This window comes from Brienomyrus brachyistius, unplaced genomic scaffold (genome assembly GCF_023856365.1).
Source record: "Brienomyrus brachyistius isolate T26 unplaced genomic scaffold, BBRACH_0.4 scaffold35, whole genome shotgun sequence".
Taxonomy (NCBI): domain Eukaryota; kingdom Metazoa; phylum Chordata; class Actinopteri; order Osteoglossiformes; family Mormyridae; genus Brienomyrus; species Brienomyrus brachyistius.
Window position 1 is genome coordinate 240,236 of NW_026042310.1, and position 18,870 is coordinate 259,105.

General features: G+C 49.7%; 1 protein-coding gene across 7 annotated transcripts in view; it reads right to left on the minus strand.

The window, feature by feature from the left end:
• The window catches only part of LOC125721802 (disks large homolog 4), a 76,279-nt gene that overhangs the window by 12,028 nt on the left and 45,381 nt on the right, over nt 1-18,870 (minus strand). For 5 of the 7 annotated variants that reach the window (XM_048997897.1, XM_048997896.1, XM_048997898.1 and 2 more), the window contains 3 exons: nt 3,614-3,667; nt 1,673-1,723; nt 967-1,091 (listed from right to left, as the gene is read on the minus strand). In XM_048997897.1, the coding sequence (XP_048853854.1) occupies nt 967-1,091; nt 1,673-1,723; nt 3,614-3,667 (230 nt within the window). Of the gene's footprint in view, nt 1-966; nt 1,092-1,672; nt 1,724-3,613; nt 3,668-17,040; nt 17,169-17,375; nt 18,059-18,870 lie in introns of those variants that run through there. The other 2 variants (XM_048997900.1, XM_048997899.1) reach the window with 2 other exon arrangements.

Below are 18,870 nucleotides of genomic sequence, written 5' to 3' on the forward strand. Positions count from 1 at the left end.
CGACATAATGGGTCCCGAAGGGCGTGTGTCACCTTCCCGGCCCGTTCAGAGGAGGTCGGGGGGAGAAAGGAGCTTTGATACCACAGTGGACAGTGCCCAGTTTACGAAAAGAGGGTGGGAAATATGTTAAGGAGGTAAATAAGAGACCGATGCCCCCCAGATCAGCTCTGAACGCACACCTCGGCTTTACAGTACCCATAATCCCCTGGGGCTATGTCACCTCTGCATCCTGTCTCAAAGAAGTCTCCGGAGATGTGAAACTCCGGAGATGTGAAAACATCTGAATTCCCGGCTGCCACCGCTCGCCCTAATGAAGGTGGGGGGTGGAGGTTCTGGAGGCCCATTCTGGCAACACAACGGGGGGGGGGGGCGGGGGGGGCAACCTCCGTTCTACCAAAACAGAAACGATCGCTGGTACTGGTTTCCCAGATTTACTCACCAGCTTTAGCCATTTACTAGTTATCACCACGGGTAACCAGGCTAAAACCTCCAGGGCTGCTAGGGCATAGAGAACAGCACCAGTGGGCCAAGCAGGGTTTATGTTCAAAACCCCACAGCGGATGCACGTCCTGACAGTCCCCTGTGCAGATGTCTGTTGGGAGGGAGCCATCAGCTCACAGCACCAATCAGAATGTGTGAAAGCCCCTTGAATAAATGATCGGATGGCATTTTACAGTGAAACATTAGTCTCACACCTGGGCAGGGGATGATCTACACATGGCAGCACACTCCGCAGATAAATGTGGCATAACGGACTCAGAGAGACACAGAAGACAGTTTTTCTGTTTAGGAGATGTTTTCGTGTGTCGTGATGTATAAAAGAGCAGGATGGGTTTCACACAGTGGGATTAAACCAATTAAAGGCTTGGCAGCTGCCTTCCTGGGCTCTGAACCAACAACCTACTGGTGCGATACAGCATGTGTTGCTATGGAGACGGGGAATGAGAGGAGGAAAATTGCACCCACCTGAGTCTGCCGTCCTGAGCGGCTGCACCCCCCGGGATGATTTTGGTGATGAAGATGCTGGGGTCGTCCCCAACATGTGGGTTATCCGTCCCCCCGGCAATGCTGAAGCCCAGGCCCGAGTTACCCTAGAAACCAACACATGTACACATGTGGAGTTCACATCATTATGGGGACTCTCCATCCATCTCTATGGGTATAACCCTAAGCTAAAAAGTATTTGGTCCCCGCAATGTGGTAAATACAAACCCACACATCATGTGCAGGCACACACACACACACACAGTTGCACATCAGGATTTAGATCCCCAAACTGCTAAAAAATCAGGTGACAAACAGACCGTGACTTAGTGCTGAGGAACGCTACTGCAGTTCCCTAGACAGCAGCGCAGCTGATGTGTACAATCATTAACCTCATTACCTACTGGTACTCTGCCTCAATCTGCCACCACTCAGCAGATAAAAATATTATCATGGTTCCGGTAGGTTCTTGGCTCTATGAAAAATGAGACGGGCCCTCGGGTTGTGCTGAGCTAAAGGGTTTCTAAATCAGGGAACCACCCATCCCCATGAGGGGTGCCTGACACCCACACCCGCAGTCCCGCAAATACACGGCTAAACGCCGGGTGGGTTTGGGTTCCATTTGTGCAAGTCATGCTACGGTGGGATTTTGAGGCACTGCCAGTACGCCTGCCATGGGCTGCCTTACCCTCTCCAGTGTGATCTCCTCATACTCCATTTCCCCATCGGTCCCGTTCACCTGGGGGCAGCATAAGATCCATGCCTTCAGACAAAGCATTTTTTGCATGTGCACAGACCTTTACATAGTGGAAACCAGCAGGAAGCCCATCGAGACCCGCGTGACCCTGCAGAGGGCGCCGATTCACCCCACTTAGCCGAAACCGTGTTCCAGTGTCACCTGTTTGTTTATATTTCATAATATTTATATTTCCTTTTATTTATGTACAAATATATGCTGTTACTAAATAAGCAATCATTAATATACTTTGGATAATAATAAGCTGTTTTAGTCATTACATTTGTTCTCCTATAAACTGGTATAACAAGACGGTATAATGTCACAATGTTTAGTGCACATTGTGCTGAAAAAGACCCTTTAAGTCTTATCAGAGATGAAAAGAAACACAAAACAGAGAGTTGTAAAGCAAAATCTACTACCAGATAAAGTGGAATATATCTTAAAAGACTTATTTAAGTAAACGTAGTATCCGTACCAAAGCTTCATTTTCAATATATTTTTTCAGAAATAAAATATTAATGAGCAAGGCGATAGTACACAGCATGTCTTATGTGCAACATATGTCTGAGCTTGTTGACACATAGAGGTTTGTGTGTACTGGAACATTCTGAGGTACAATGGTGCACTTGCTATAACATACTGCAAATCAATGGGGGAGGAGGGGGGGGGATACTGGAACATACTGGAAATCAGTGGGGGGGTATTAACGTCGGAACATGGAGAGTCAGACGCAGAACACGGGGCACTTGTGGGTATGAACAGACATGTCTCGCGTGAAGGGGGGGGGACACGACAGCATGGGGGGGCAGTGAGCAGATGGGGTGTCTGCTGGTGAGGGGAGGCAATCAAATGAGGAATTGAAATGGAATGAGAAATGAAGAGAAGAAAGAGGAGTGAGGACAGGGTGAGCAGGTAAAATGGTGGGAGTCAAGAATGCCAGGGGGGAAACAGAATACTGAGAGGGAGCGAGACCAACTACTGGGGTAACGGAACACTGAGAGGGAGAGAGACCAACGATTGGGGTAACAGAACACTGAGAGGGAGAGATACCAGCGACAGGGATAACAGAACACTGAGAGGGAGAGAGACCAGCGACAGGGGTAACAGGACACTGAGAGGGAGAGAGACCAACGATTGGGGTAACAGAACACTGAGAGGGAGAGAGACCAGCGACAGGAGTAACAGATCACTGAGAGGAAGAGAGACCAGTGACAGGAGTAACAGAACACTGAGAGGGAGACAGACCAAGACAGGGGTAACAGGACACTGAGAGGGCGAGAGACCAGCGACAGGGGTAACAGGACACTGAGAATGAGAGAGACCAGCTACAAGGGTAACAGAACATTGAGAGGGAGACAGACCAAGACAGGGGTAACAGGACACTGAGAGGGAGAGAGACCAACGACAGGGGTAACAGGATACTGAGAGGGAGAGAGACCAGCTACAAGGGTAACAGGACAATGAGAGGGAGAGAGACCAGCTACAAGGGTAACAGGACACTGAGAGGGAGAGAGACCAGCTACAAGGGTAACAGGACAATGAGAGGGAGACAGACCAGCTACAAGGGTAACAGGACAATGAGAGGGAGACAGACCAGCTACAAGGGCAACAGGACACTGAGAGGGAGAGAGACCAGCTACAAGGGTAACAGGACAATGAGAGGGAGACAGACCAGCTACAAGGGTAACAGGACAATGAGAGGGAGAGAGACCAGCTACAAGGGTAACAGGACACTAAGAGGGAGAAACCTGAGGCATAACTAAGAAAAAATACAAAACGGAGTGGGAGAGAGAGCAACAGTAACAGGGGTAACAGAACACTGAGAGGGAGAGTGACAAAGACCCCGGCAGGTTGGCTGGAGAGCTGAGATAAAACAAGCTGTTAACTTACGTAGGGGGAGCCATCGAGTGTCTCCGTGTTGACAACCACTGGAGGGGAATTGGCCTGGAGAGAGAGAAAGGTGTGGGGGGCAGGAGATATATACCGAATGAAAGCTTCAGAGAGAGGGGACCAGATCATTTTGGAGTCACGAACCTGTAATTTCAGAAATATGGGCAGAACAGACACCATGATGCATAAACGCTCCAGCGCATTATGGGAAATGTTTTAACTCTGATGGTGACACATACAGACATGCACGTAGCACATATGTCATTAATGGCACAGCCCTTAATGATGCAGTCTTGTCAGGAAACACAGGGCCATTAGAGTTCAGTCACGAAATTCTGCAGCTCATGAGGCACAGCCTGCATTCTCTGCCGTCCAGTGCAGTTTCCACGGCCACCGACATCGCGGGGCACGGAACCATAAACTGCGTGCAGCGAGGGTCTCGAATCGGGTCGGCCAGTGCAACCACGTGACACAGAGACCTGGCAGGGGATCGTGGGCCTTTTAAATAATAAACCTTTTCAAGGACAGTAGAGGAGGGGGCGTGGACAGGTGTTGGGCAGCACTCACACAATGCAAACGCAGTCACAAACAGTAAGGGTTTGACTTGGAAAGCAGGCAAAATTTAACTCTGGATCAGTGCCTCAAGGACGAAAGGAGGACAGGAGGTGGCCGAGGGTCTTGGGGCTGGTGTCAGCTGGGTCACTTACAATAAGCAAAGGCAGAACACACCAATGTGTGACACGCACTGAAAACGAGCGGCCACCAGAACCAATCAGTGCAGACAATCTTGGTCACATGGCCTGGACAAGCTCCTCCCCTCAGGATTCAAAACCCTAAATGAAGAATTTCTGTGCAATGTGGAGTGCAGGCCTGACGTGTAGCTTAAAGATGTTTCCGGTCTCCAACTCACAAAGGGCACAAAACTCCCGCTTCCGTCTGCAACCAAAGTTGCGCATGTTTTTTTTTTGCAGCAGCACCGTCTCAAACCAATGCGGCTCCTCTCAGACTCCCCCTGTCTGAATCCAACATGCTAGCCACATTACGGAGGAAGATGGCATCCATCTGTATCCATGGGCTTCCTGCTGCACTCATTCCCATTTAGTCCCCTTTCTGCCATTGGCAGAGGTAACAGAGTGTTCCCCTCCAAGGATTTTAATTGGCTGATGGGTTCAGCTCTTTGTCCACAGCGCCTCCAGCTGGCCATCACCTGTCAATAAGCCCCGGTTGGCTGCTGTCACTGGGGCCTCCCAACCCAGCTGGCTTGAATAATGCATTTCACCACCCTGCTGCCTGTCGTTTTTTTGTTTTGTTGTGTTTTATTTCTGACAAAATAAAATACAACAACCTACCTCAACTCTTCCAGCAGAGTATATAAGTATGTGCTCAACATATAAATATCATCAGCTGTCCTCATTTGGCCAGGTGTGTGTTTGTGTTGTTTATAGGTCTGTGTCACCTGGTCAGGTCTGTGTTTGTGTTGTTTACAGGTCTGTGTCACCTGGTCAGGTCTGTGTCACCGGGCCAGGTCTGTGTCACCGGGTCAGGTCTGTGTCACTTGGCCAGGTCTGTGTTTGTGTTGTTTACAGGTCTGTGTCACCTGGTCAGGTCTGTGTCACCGGGTCAGGTCTGTGTCACCTGGTCAGGTCTGTGTCACCTGGTCAGGTCTGTGTCACTTGGCCAGGTCTGTGTTTGTGTTGTTTACAGGTCTGTGTCACCTGGTCAGGTCTGTGTCACCGGGTCAGGTCTGTGTCACCGGGTCAGGTCTGTGTCACCTGGCCAGGTCTGTGTCACTTGGCCAAGTCTGTGTTTGTGTTGTTTACAGGTCTGTGTCACCTGGTCAGGTCTGTGTCACTTGGCCAGGTCTGTGTCACTTGGCCAGGTCTGTGTTTGTGTTGTTTACAGGTCTGTGTCACCTGGTCAGGTCTGTGTCACCTGGCCAGGTCTGTGTCACCTGGTCAGGTCTGTGTCACCTGGTCAGATGTGCATTTGTGTTGCTTATAAGTCACCAGCTGCAGCTCGGGGGATGTTCAGCAATGCAAATCAAATTAAACATGAGGAACAGATTACAGCATTCCTAAAAAAGAGACACAACCTAATTATCACCTTTAAAAAGTTTCCCGCTAGGAGAAATTCAATGAGCTCTTCGGCATAAAAAACCCGAGAACGCCAAGCTGTCAAGAGAACTTCGCTTTATAAAGTCTTAGGCTACAGAGAAGAGAAAAGGCAGAAATTTACTGTTTTGTCGGTGAAGCCTCATTATCTATCACTGTTTGGCACAATCCAGAACAACCCCCCCCCCCTACCCCCAAAAAAAGAGAGGCAGTCAAACAGTTCAGGCACATAGCCCTGGATCAGCTCCAGCCTAGTTATGTAATCGGCTCCCTCTCCACACACACAAACGCGCATTGCCTGTGGTGTCTTTCCAGGACACAGGGACGGTGGTTCGGGAGGTGGGGGGCAGAGGTTGCCCCCTGCTGGTACTGCAGTGTCACGGCGACTGGCAGGGGCTCACACAGAGAGAGCATGTCTTTGTATGTGTAGGAGGAGACGGAATAGAAATTACAGCAGGGGGTTTATGGGGGGGGGGGGGAGATCTATCCTCCTCCACTCATGGTCCATCGGCAGCTTCTTCGATTCCCTCCTCATTTTAACCCACTCTCCCCCCCCAGCTACATCACTACATAGACTAAACCGCACCCAAGCTGGCATCAGCTGCGTAAAACCGCTGCCCCCAACCTTCAGAGCTCTGGTTCGGGTGGGTGTGTTGCCCCCCCGCCCCCTTTTGATTAGGGGTTAGGAAGCACTTTGTGTAAAATCAAGCCAACTCCCCCAGTACCACAAGCCAAGGGCACGTCCTGCTCCCAGCTTCGGAAGGAGCCTGTCCCTAGCTGACCCTTACGTAAGTTTACATTTCTCAACTTAAAAAAAGACCTCATTTTTTTGTTTTTTTTTACTGCGGTGCGATCCGTTGTTCCCCCCCCCCCCCCCCCGCTACATTCTACTCCCCTGACTGCTCGTTGCCATGACTACTCCATAGCAACAGCTGCTAGGTTCTCTGGGGAACCTGTTTCCATGGCAACCAGGATTTCCATAGTGATTGTCAAAAGCCTACATCGTACGATACAACATCACTGAGGAGGACATTATCCAAATGGTTTGTTACTGATACATACATTACATAACCCACTGCCGTATACTGTCCATAGAACGGGACCAAATGTTGACACGTTTTATGAGTCATCCTCGGTTTCCAGGTGGACCCTTAATGTCTGTCTGGAAGATTCTATGTGTTAATCTTCTGCAGTACTGTGCCGACATTAATCCTAAGCGTACGACCAGTCGCCGGGAAGGAGGTGACCTGACGTCACCATCGCTGCCATGGGCCCCTGCCTAACACCCTGTAACACGCGTGTCGGGAGTGCCGGAGATGATGAGAGTGGGATAGAGGAGGGGAATGAGGGTGGAAGATGGAGGGAGGGAGAGGGGGGGCCCGCTAGCATGATGCCACATTGTTCTTCACCACCCCACTGCAAGAAATCCCATGATCCTTTTCATCAGGTGTTTCGGGGCTTGTTGCCACAGCGGTGTGGACCCCCCTGGCACCCCGCCCCCCCAGGGAGCCACACCAGACGCCAACCTCTTCCACATACACATCCAGGCTCATTCCTGCTTCACCAGGTCCTACGCGATCTGCTGAAGAATACACGGGAACTATCTGCAGGTCCAGAACTGAGTTCCTGCTGTGTTTCTAGGTTCACGAAGAACTTCAGAAGGTCCCACGCCATCTGGATTTCACTGACGGATGCACCTCACTGATCTGCCCGGTGCTCATTCAGTGGCGCCTTCCTTGGACCATCCCATCCAGAATGACCTCAAGGCTCCTCAGTCTTGGTTAGGAGGAACCGCAAACCTTACCCGTTTTCTAGAACGATCTACACTTCTGAGTGAATCTGACCTTTGAGAAGCTTCCCCCTCCCTCGCCCATATTGCTCCAGGTCTCCACCAGACGGAGCATCTTCCCTGATCCACTCCGCCCCACAGACGTCCTCCCTCCCCCAGGGTCCCCTACCCACCTCACAATGACATGTCTTATTTATCCCGCCAGAGGACATCGATTCAGTCTGAGAAGCCCAATAAGATCATGCTCTCCAGTCCAGATGGCGCTTACCTAACTGATTAGGACAGATTGTTAAATCACCGGCGGTATCAGGCTCAATTAGAAGCTCCAGATGTCACCAGAACCAAAGATCTCTGGCCCTGGAGGAAACACCCTCCCTCTCAATGTAATAAAAACCTGTTATTTTGACATTGCGGGGACCATTCTTGAGGTCCCCGCAAAGATCTGTGAATGAACTCAAAAAAATTAAAGATGCCAAAAGTCTCGTATTTTGTTTGGTTACTTATGGTTAAGGTTAGGGCTGGGTGGGGGGGGGGGTTAAGGTCGTCATGTTGGGTTTAGAGTTTTCCCCATAGAAATGAATGGAGAGTCCCCACAAAGACTATTACAATTACAAACCTATGTGTGCTCCACCTTCGAAATCCCTGAAATCCTCTCGAAATCAGCTGCCAACTTGCGGGGATCTTACTTCTCACAGCAACAAGGAACAAAGCGTATTCTTTTCTAATACCCATATAATTAGTGAGACAATTACTCCCACTTCGGGGGTCGTGGTCGTGTTGATGAGGCGCAGTCTCGGGGAACAGCGCGCACACATTCACGGGAAATGTTTACATGGCGAGAAAATTAGAAAATGAAGGCATTTTTAAACCGGAGAAATTGGAATAACAGATGTGATTAATGGAGCTGGTGTCCGAATATATCGCTTCCCAGAATTCTGTGTGTCGAGGGGGAAGACCAGTTCATTGACACGGGTCATGTGATCATTCACTCACGTGTGCATGACAGCACGGTAACCAAACAAATACAAGGCTTTTGGGTTGCTTTCAGTGAATGCAATGAATGCAGTCACAGATTTTTATAGAACTGAGTTTTCCCTTTGGTGGGGACTAAAAAGGTGACCCCCCACAACACCAAAATAACAGGTTTTTATCGCATTATCCCCATACTGCCCCCCCCACACACACACACTACTCATCAATCTCCTTTCCAATCACTTCCTGGGGCGGAGTGACCAAAAATAAAACCGACTTTCTCGTCACGTCACCCCACCGACTTCTCCCATGCAGCCCCTCCTCTTCCGTCGGCAGTCAGACTAATTAAAGCTGCTCGTTAAGATGGTTAATTTGTCAGTGCTGGAGAAGGGAGCGGACAAAGGATGTGGGGAGTAAAAATAGCCCAGACCCATCACGTCGGTCCGGCTCATCAGAAACAGACACACAGCATCTTTTCAGGCTTGCCTTCCCTCCATAGTCATCCTCCTATATTTAGAAACTCTATACACAGTCCCCCCCCCCCCCCCCAGGAGGACAGAACCGCATGAAGCCTCGGCTTCCTCGACTGCCAGCTTCTTTCCACCCTCATGCGTATTCAGCTAATTTTAATTACCTGTACATTCTGTTCATCAATTACATATGTATTTGGTTCATCGATCACATATGAATTTGGTTCATTCAATGGGTCTGTAGTTCATCTCAATGCACCTCTGTATGCTGCAGGCATCTTGGTCGAGATTGAACTGGTGGTGCATTCAGCCAGGGACCGACCCAAACCATGACTAAACGCAGCCTGCTGCCTCGGGACCTGCCCATCCGCCCCTGTGTGAATACCCATGTCCTGAAAATATCTCTATCCCACGCCTGTCCCCTAATCCACCTATTTCAACATCAGCTGTTGGATCACTGATATTTACTCTATAGTTATACAGATATTTTCATGTTGTGCTGTTAGCATATAGTGACGACCCAGTGGAGTTATACATGCGGAAGGAGCACTAGATGGTGAGGGCCTTAACTCTTTCCTAGTTGGTTACTAGGTCAAGTCCAGGAAATGTTGCTTAGCAGATGCTTTGTTGCAAAGCAGCATGCATTTTTGAGAACGCATGGCCAGTTGGTCTTTGGAGCAACTGGGAATTAAGGGCCTTACTTAAGGGCCCAATAACAACATAATTTTGCCAATGCAGGGATTTGAACCAGCAACCTTCTGGTCACAGACACAGCCTCCTCATGATGACTCACAAACATCACTTTTAATCAAAGCAATCACCATCACCTCCGTCTTAATGTGATGTCAGGGAAAAAAAAGCCAGCATAATTTTTCTGGCTGTTTCACTGACTGTACATGCGCGCGAGACAAACGGGTCCAGAATCCCCGGCTGGGTGTAAAGCTTGCGTTTGCCTGCGGCCGGGACCTGACCCACTTCCTGAGCATGGCACCGATGTAAACGAGGGAGTCCTTCATTCAGACGCGGTCGAAAAGTCCAGTGACACCTAAAACTCAGCATGGGCCTGGAGCAAATGGCCTTTGCGTGACAGCCGGCAGGAGAGGACCGGCCTGGACCACCGAGGGAACATTTCAGACACAGAAGCCTAATGACACCAAAGGAATGAGCTAATGGGGGTCTGGAAACAGTCCCGGGACCCCACACACCAGCTGGCATCAGCTTCTGATGTCTGATTCATAAATACTCCAGGTAATTTATCATGAACTGAATTATAATATTATTAATTCAATGTAATGGAATTAGCTTTATAATCAGGTGTAACTTGGCAGAATATGAGTAAAATATCACAGCAGTAACCTCTGAATTCTCCTGTTGGAGGTCATACATGAGTAACCAACAGGGGTCAGAAATCGCCCACCATACCTCCATCCTCAATCTACATGCTGCTCGTCACTCCAGGGAAAGTGGCAGTTCCATTACCCGAGGCAGCGGAAGGACAACAGCGCCCCCTGCCTGTGGTCCCCCACACTGCAGGTTCTCCACAGGTCGTTTCTTGTCTGTCGGGCCCCCTTCGTTTAGGCTGCGAGTGGTTGGCAAAATCACGCTGAAAATATGAATCACTCAATTCTCACCTGGGCTTCGATCCCAGGCGAAAAAACGAGATATACAGGAGCCTAATTAGGAGAAATTCATCTGGCTGTTTGTACCTGTCATTCTGTTGGGGTTTCGTTTAAAAATAATGCTTTAAAAAGAAGGAAAAGGTTGAAGGGGTTACACGCGTTGTAAGAATGATCACGCCGACTGATGGCCAGGAGTGCGTGAGTAAGGGGGATTCGCCGAGATGTCAGACGATGGCAGGTATCCAATCAGAAAGAGACGGATTAGGTCACATGGTATGTAAATGACATCTAAATCATATTCGGGAGTAAGTCCTCTTCAGGAACCAGAGAAAGATGCTGTGACTTAGTAAAGACGATCAATTAGACACCACCGTCACCGTCTTCCGTTTCAGAATTCGGATCTCGTCTGAAACGCTGCCTTCCGCTGAACACCGTCCTACATCTCCAAGTCGATCCCGGGCGGAATCCCACCGAGTCATCAAAATTGTAGAGGAAAGTGCTTTTAATCATTAAGCATGAGTTCAGAGACAGCCAGAAGGTGTTTGTGTGTGTGTGTGTGTGTGTGTGGGGGGGGGGTTGGTTAAATGAAGTAAGAAAGAAGCAGACTAGGGTAGTTTGCAGGTCACAGCACTCAGAAGTGCGGCACAGATGGAGCGCTGTTATGAATGCATCATTATTAATTATTCATCCAGGAGGAACCTTCAGTAGCAGGTTGGCAGGTGGGGCTGTTGCACAAGAAGACAGGGCCTGCTACAGGGCCGACTCTGCCCGGTGGAATTATGTTAGATGGTAACCTGAGAACAGGGGTGGAGAAGAGGCGGAGGTGGGCTGTGACCAGATTAATCGACAAGACACCAGTTTGTGGGGGCAGCATGCTCTCAGGATAAAGGCCTTTTCCAGGGAATCCGCGGTGGAAGCTTGTGACGACGCACCAGCGAGCGGTTATAATTAGCGCGTAGGCGTGAGATGGGATGTCCTACAGTGACCGCATCCAAGGCGCTGAGGGACGCGCGCCAGCGTGGTCCCCGCTCGCCGTCAAGCAGACGCATCCCGGTCGTTAGGGCCGATGCGGGCGCAGGGGATCTGCAGGGTTCCGCCCGCTACCCCGGAGGAAGATTCACGCTCTCGCTCGTTCATCTGGCGGCAACGAGTGGCGAAGGGACGGCGAGAGGCGACGCGTGACGAGCATCGCGAAACCGAGGCACGAGCCCTTCCAGCGCACGCACATGCCAGCCCCCGCCGATGGCTGAGCCAATAGTACCGCCGCCCCTCAGAGAGGGCCAATTAAAAGGGGGGGGGGGGGGATGGAAAGAGGAGGAAGAGGGAGGTGTGGAGGTGGGAGCTGATATGGATCCACTTGCACATCACCGCTGAGTTCAAGAGTAGTTACGTAACCTGCAGAGGTGGTGGTGGTTGAAAGTGTACATGTGATTGTAGCATGTATAATGCACACGTGTGAGTCTTATACACATGGCTGAGTCCTTTTCCGAGTCACAGTGCATAGCGTAAGGGTACAAAGAACACTGTGTTAGTGTAAACCTCGCACGCTTTCTCTTCCCTCTCTCTTTCTCTGGCCCTCCACTGACTCCTCTCTTCCCTGGATTAATTAAAAAAAACAAGAGTGTCACTAGACATCCCTCTCCATCGCTGCTAGTCATCCACAGGCCATATGCAATTCCTCCCGTGACCACCAGGTGGGAGTATACCCCACATGTATATGCATAAGAGGGCACTGACTGGTACAGCTTGTAAGAACATCCTCGCATTTCGCTATAATTAACGATCTGTAACCCTGAGCCAGTATAAATGAATAGAAATAAAAAAAGACGTTGTTGCACTTTTAGGCTTGTTGGGGACATCGATGGCCGCAGTGACTGGTTATGCAGGTTTTAGCGCCTCGTGGGGACAAACACAATCAGACACATGCAGAAAGACTCAGCTGGGCCTTATCGAGCTCTTGAAATAGAGCAGAAAATGGTAAATTCCACATTTTCAGCAGGATGTGTGGTGGGGGGGGGGTGAATATAAGCAGATTTAGCCCACCCACACTCTGCACGCTGTTCCTTTAACAGCCCATTTTGCTGCATTCTGGTTTTAACACACTCCTCCCCATCCCAGTACAGCCACATTATGCTGGAGAGAGGAGACAGGCTGTCTTCTGCCTTAGCGACATTCCAGGGATCCTGGCAGCAATCCCCCCCCTCCCTCACAGAAGCTTGCCGTTCAGGCATCTAGAGGCTGGGCAGCCTCAGGATCGACTTTAACACTGGCATCCACACTTACACTACAGAAGAACTCCTAGGTGTGAGAATGGATCTAAAACTGGTCTAAACAAAACAGCGATGCCTTATTAAGCCCCGTGGGGAAATTCTCGTGTTCGCCGACCCCATCATGCTTTTAGATGAGACGCGCAGACAGGTGAGAGCAAGCTTGGGGATCACAGTGCAAGGCGCCGGTGTGCAGCACCTCTGGGGCTGGGGGGTTAAGGGCCTTGCTCGGGGTGGGATCGATCTGCCTGCCCTGGGATTTGAACCAATGACCTTCAGGGTCCTAACCCGATAAGCCAAAAACAGTCCCCCAGACATGTGTCACATGTAAACATCTTACTATGGTTAACATTTATCAAATGACTGTAGGGAAGCAGAAGATTATAAAACTGCATTTATTGAAGGCTAAGAACGTGGCTCAAAGGTATCAGAGCATAACCCTCTGCTTACGGTTCCATACTGCCTGCTTTCCCAGGTCCGGCATTCATGGGGAACGTGGGTGTGAAGCTCGTTTGGATGCAAAGAGTCAGTGGACAGTCCAAGTCGACCCCCATCCCTCCGCTACACCCTCTTATTTACCACTGCTTGTTGGTTCCCCTCGTGAGGCTGGGGTGCGAACATGGGGGGGTATCACGTGCAAGAGAGGGAGCGTGAGGGACAGATGGGTGAGAATGAGGCAGAAAGCAGAGGGATGATGAAAATAAACAAGGCCGAGGGCCGTTACTGAACACACACAGAGCAGCTTGGTGAGCAGGTGTGGCTGCACTCACAGCTGCACACTTAAACCTGGTCTTTAAAACATCTGGCGTTCCCAGGCACGCACATGCCTCTCCAGCATCAGTCCACCATTGGGAAAGGATCCCCCATTATACCACGTGAAGTTCTGGAATCGGACAAAGGGCTGAGAGGACACCACTTAGATTTCCGGTTTCCGCCCCCACGGCCCTGAGGACACCCAGCCTGGGTGCCTTCATTTTCGCCCTCATGCCTTCGGAGTCGGGGTGAGACAGGTGGGGGAGGAGTTGGACGAGGAAGGAGGAAATCGACGAGCTCCGTTTCTCAAACAAAATGTTATCTTTGTCTGTCCTTCATTCCCCCAATTTCAATTTGCCTCCCCCTCCCCCCAGCCCCCCCGCCGTATCTCCCAGAATGCTCTGCCTCTTCTCACTGAGGCACTTTCCCAAACATCTGCCTCTCCCCCTCACACCTCCTCTCCTGTTGGAATTCGCCGGCGTGAACCCGGAACCAGCGGCCTCGGACGCGGTGACCGGACAAGCCGGATGCGTACGACTTCTCTTGAAACGGGTCGCCGGCTTCAGTGCCGACGGGCGACGGCATTAAGCTCCCCACGGCGTGCTCCCGCACGAACCCTCACCGAGTGTGAAGCTGCCCTCTTCACACGCTAGAAACAAACGCCACACTTCCCGGTGAGCAAAAAAAAACGGATTGAAATTCTCACCGTCTTCTCAAATGTGAACGAAAAACCACAGTAATGCATCGGACACACCGTATGGCCTTAAAAAAAAAAATAAATAAATAAATAAATCAAGCCAAAAAAAAAAAAATGGAATCAATTATGGAGATTAATACGTATATTGATTCATGGTCGTCAGGCCAGTAGGCTTTTAAAAGCTGGCAGACAGCAGAAGGCCTTGGACGAGAGGACAGAAATACGTCGCTACCTCCTCATCTCCCACCGACATAGGAGTGACACTGCTTGGGACGGCTGCATCTCTTGACCGATGGAAGCGTGAATCTGTCTGCCTTTTAGAGTGGAGCAGTCTTCAAAAACTGCATCCCTGGCTGTCCCTGCCTGCGTAGAGGATTTCCTTAGATGCTGATGCCAGCTATTACAAAGATGTACTTGGACGGCTCTCCGTTCATCAGTCTCACTTAATGGGGTCCCAGTTCTGCATTTGGACATCTTCAGGGTAGCTTTTACGAGTCGCTGGGGTCACTGATGAACGCGCATTTATTTTCCCAGAATTCCGCAGCGGCGCAAAGGCTTATGTCACTATCAGTCGAACTGACTGAACCGACGAGGCTTCCCTCCGAAATCCAGGCGAACCCTCATGTCCCAGAAACTGGGGTAACCTCCTTGTTTGTTTATATATAAAAAAAGACATCAAAACCAACAACACGTGGCAGCAAGGCAGTGGACCGGAAAGTAACAAAATGACGGCCAGACCGAGGAACGGGCTACTTCACCATCCGTCTATCTGTCGGCTAGGCTCCTGATACCAGAACATTCTGTGCCACCCTCACAAAAAAGGGATCAGTGTGATACTGGTGCGTGCCCCAAGGTTTGGCGGCAAGGCACAGAGAAAGCAGTGGGTGAGGGAAGATTTTCCCTTCAGGTAATTTGTAGCACATAACTGCCGGATAATTTTTACAGTTCTGATACTAACATTCTCATGCCGTAAAACCATCTACGGTTTGGCAGCTGAAGATTAATCTGCTCGCATCGACGTTGTGATAACAGTCAGAATTTTATCTATGATGACAGAAGAAATGTGGGAGCTACAGGGAAAAAGAAACAGAGAGAGAGAGAGAGAGAGAGAGAGAGAGAAAGGCAGCGGAAGAAAACACTGCTGTGTCTTTTCAAGAAAAAAAAAAGTCACTCAGAGGCTCATGGAAAGCTTTAACACACACCTACTCATTTGTATAATGTGTGTGTGTGTGTGTGTGTGTCCAACAGGACAAGAAGAACATCCAGAAAATGCAGAGAAACTGACATCCTGCTGCATGGTTTCATTCACTCTCTCTCTCACACACACACACACACATGTTGATGTACATATCTAAATGGGGACCATCCATTCATTTTTATGGAAAAAGACGTAATCCCAATCACGACACCCTTAACTTCTATCCGTCCTTAACTGTAACCATAAGCAACCAACCAAAATACAAGACTTTTGGCATTTTTACTTTTTTGATTGCATTCACAGATTTTTATAAAACTCAAAATATGTCCCAAAAGTAGGGAAATTTCAGTATTTACTGCACTTTGGGGACAATTTGGTCCTCAAATGTGATCTATGCAACCCCACCCCCCCAACACATACACACACACACACACACACACACACGTGCGCGCGCAAGAAATACACTACTGTTTACTACCAAGTGCTCACAGATACTCATGCTTGACAAAAAGCACACATAAACACCCCCACTAACATATTAATATTCCCACACGCACTATATAAGCAAACACCTGAACCACTACAGAACTTCCTTCTAAGACAAACAGCAGATGGAGGAGTGGGTGGATCTGAGCAAAGCAGACTAATCAATGCTACTTTAAGATGTGTCCGTAATATCACAGTTCCCCCGGTGACCGCCTAGGGTCGGACACACATCTGATTGCACCCTGCCTCCTACGTCTATCCCTGCGTACCGAGGCGTTCGCATTAAACGCAAGAAAACGCTCGCTAAGAAAATATCTTGGTTCAAAGGCCACCGGTAAAACACAGCTCTCCAAGCCGTCTGCGCCATGAGCACCAGAAGCTTGAAAAGACACAAGGCAACCCCCACACTGGCGACCGCAAACGAGCATGAACGCCGATGGGCGCGCAGGGCGCCACGGGGCACGCGGGAGCATTGCGCGGAAGCTCGGGCGCGCGGAAATCACACGCGCGCACCGTCCCCGTGACACCGCGTGCTGTTAGCGCGCGCCCACTCAACTCACGCGGGCCTCGGCTCTGACTCCTCGGCGTTTAAATGCAATTAAAGAATAAGGACAGAAAAATCGATGGGTGTTGGTGGCGAAATGCCCTGCTGTCAATGCGTTTTATGTACCTGGCTCTCTGGGGGTGGGGTGGGAGGTTATTACGTTCAGTGGATGTTTTTGTTTTGGGTTACAGTAGCAGAAAGACTATCCACGATTCATTACTAATTCGTATCTAAAAACGGAACACTATAATATTCCATCGCTTCATAATGGTTATTGTTTAGTATTATATACGCTATTTATCTCGTTCAGATCATGCGGTACCGATATCACACATTTACCATGCATAATTATGACTGATGATGCGTTTCTCTGTTTCTAAACCGGTTCTGACACCGCGCGACTCCAGAACCCACTCAGCCCGCAGGCTCAGACGCACACCTCCGCGCGAGCTGAAACCTGCGCTTCTTAATGCGCTGCCAGTGATACAGCCGAGACTGAATGAATGAATGACGTGGCCTACCATCATCCGATGCCGTTGTTTCTTAGCCTTCCGGACGTTGTTGATAAAACGTCGGCCCATTTTCTTGGCGTACCACACCGACACGAACATCCCGAGCGGCCGGCGCTGAGCAACTCGTGGCGGGGAACCTAATGGGCGCCGGTCGGTTCGGCAAACGGTGAACGGAACGATGGAGAGGAGAGGAGCGGTGAAGGGGCGGCTTTACTTAAAACATTCACAGAAATATCAGATATCAAATTAATAACCAAACAAATAACTCAGCGCCTCAACGACCAAAATAGATACTACTTCACTTTTCCTCTGAAAATTTATTTTTCCCAAATCCACATGCTTACTTGTTTGTTCGATGAAGACGAAGTGCAGTAAGACTTATAAAACGAGCCTCTATACCGTCCGTATTTCCCAATTCCTTTTTGTCTGCATCTAAATCTGCGTTTAAAAAGCTTCAAAACGCCGCTCAACCAGCGTGTAAATTTAGTCGATATCTTTAAAGGTCAATATTTCAGATGTCGGCGCTACGTTACTTTAATCGACAAGCCGGTCCGCAATTACGCGATTCTGAGACAGATCGATACAAATGAGCGGCGAGGTGTTTCCGCTGGTCCACCTCAGTATGCCTGCTTTCCAGCTTGCGAAGTTCCGCCGCTTCCCATCCCTCTCCCGACGGCAGCACCAGAATACTGCTTCCGCCAAGTCGCCTTGGTCTAAGTCTCATATCTCTCCATTTGTCTCGTCCTAGATCAGCGGGCGCATCTGAGGTGGAAATTCCCTCCGAAAAACGTGATGCGCTTCCCTTCTGTCCTGCTCTCCTCTTTTTGCTCCGTCACACGCTGCTATCGCTCCTGCCTGTAGCTCTCTCTCTTTCTCTCTCTCTTCCCCCGTCTCTCTTCTTTCGTGCTCTCTCTCTCTCTCTGTCCCCTCTCATTCTTTCCTTATCACCAGTCCACTCTGTCATTCCTCCCTGGCGATCCTCTGGTTTACCTCTCTGTTATTATTTAATCTCAGCGTTATTTCCAGAGCCAAGTCTCTCCATCCTTCATGTAAATCTAATAGAAATAATTTGGGACGTGGGAGGAATTTGGGATGGAGCAGGTAATAAATAACGTGTCAAAGCTAAAGTATAGAAAAGAAAAGAGCAATACTGTTTGAATCCAAATCTGCACGGATGGAGTTAAAGAGACAGCACAGAATTACCTGGGTACTACCTGTAATGTATCTACCTCAGTGACCAAAGAAAGCGAAGTCTAGATGAAGTCTGCTAAATGATTAAAAGTAAATGTGATTCTGTGGTCCTCCTGAAACATGCATGACTCTCTGATACCCTCTTCACCGCCCCCCCCCCCCCATGTTGCTTGTGACCCAGGTCCATCCAAGGGAGCTTCCACCACTTGACACCACAAGGGGGCGCTCTGGTACCTGGGACAAACACAGACAAAGAATGGCAGCCTAATCTCTATCCTGCTCCTACAGTAGCAGATAAATCAGAAGACGGGCCCAAATACGTGCCCTTCCCACTGCCTGCCCTGTGCTCTCGGGACCGCGGACGCTACCAGAACCGCAGAGGGGATAAGCTGGGGAGGGGGCTGTGGCCGTGAGGAGCCTTGCTAACTTGGATGTAGTATTTTACTGTATCGATTGGCCCCCGGCGCCGTTTCCAGCTGGACCTGTGTGCTACCTCTGTGTTCTGAAAAGCCTTTGGCAGCAAGCTGTGGTACCGGTGAAGGACGGGCTGAGATGTGCCCACACCGTGCATTAGGAAGAGCGAGGAGAATGGAGCATGACATGAATATGCATGAATGTCCAGGCTACACACACGGTTTTGCAGATGCA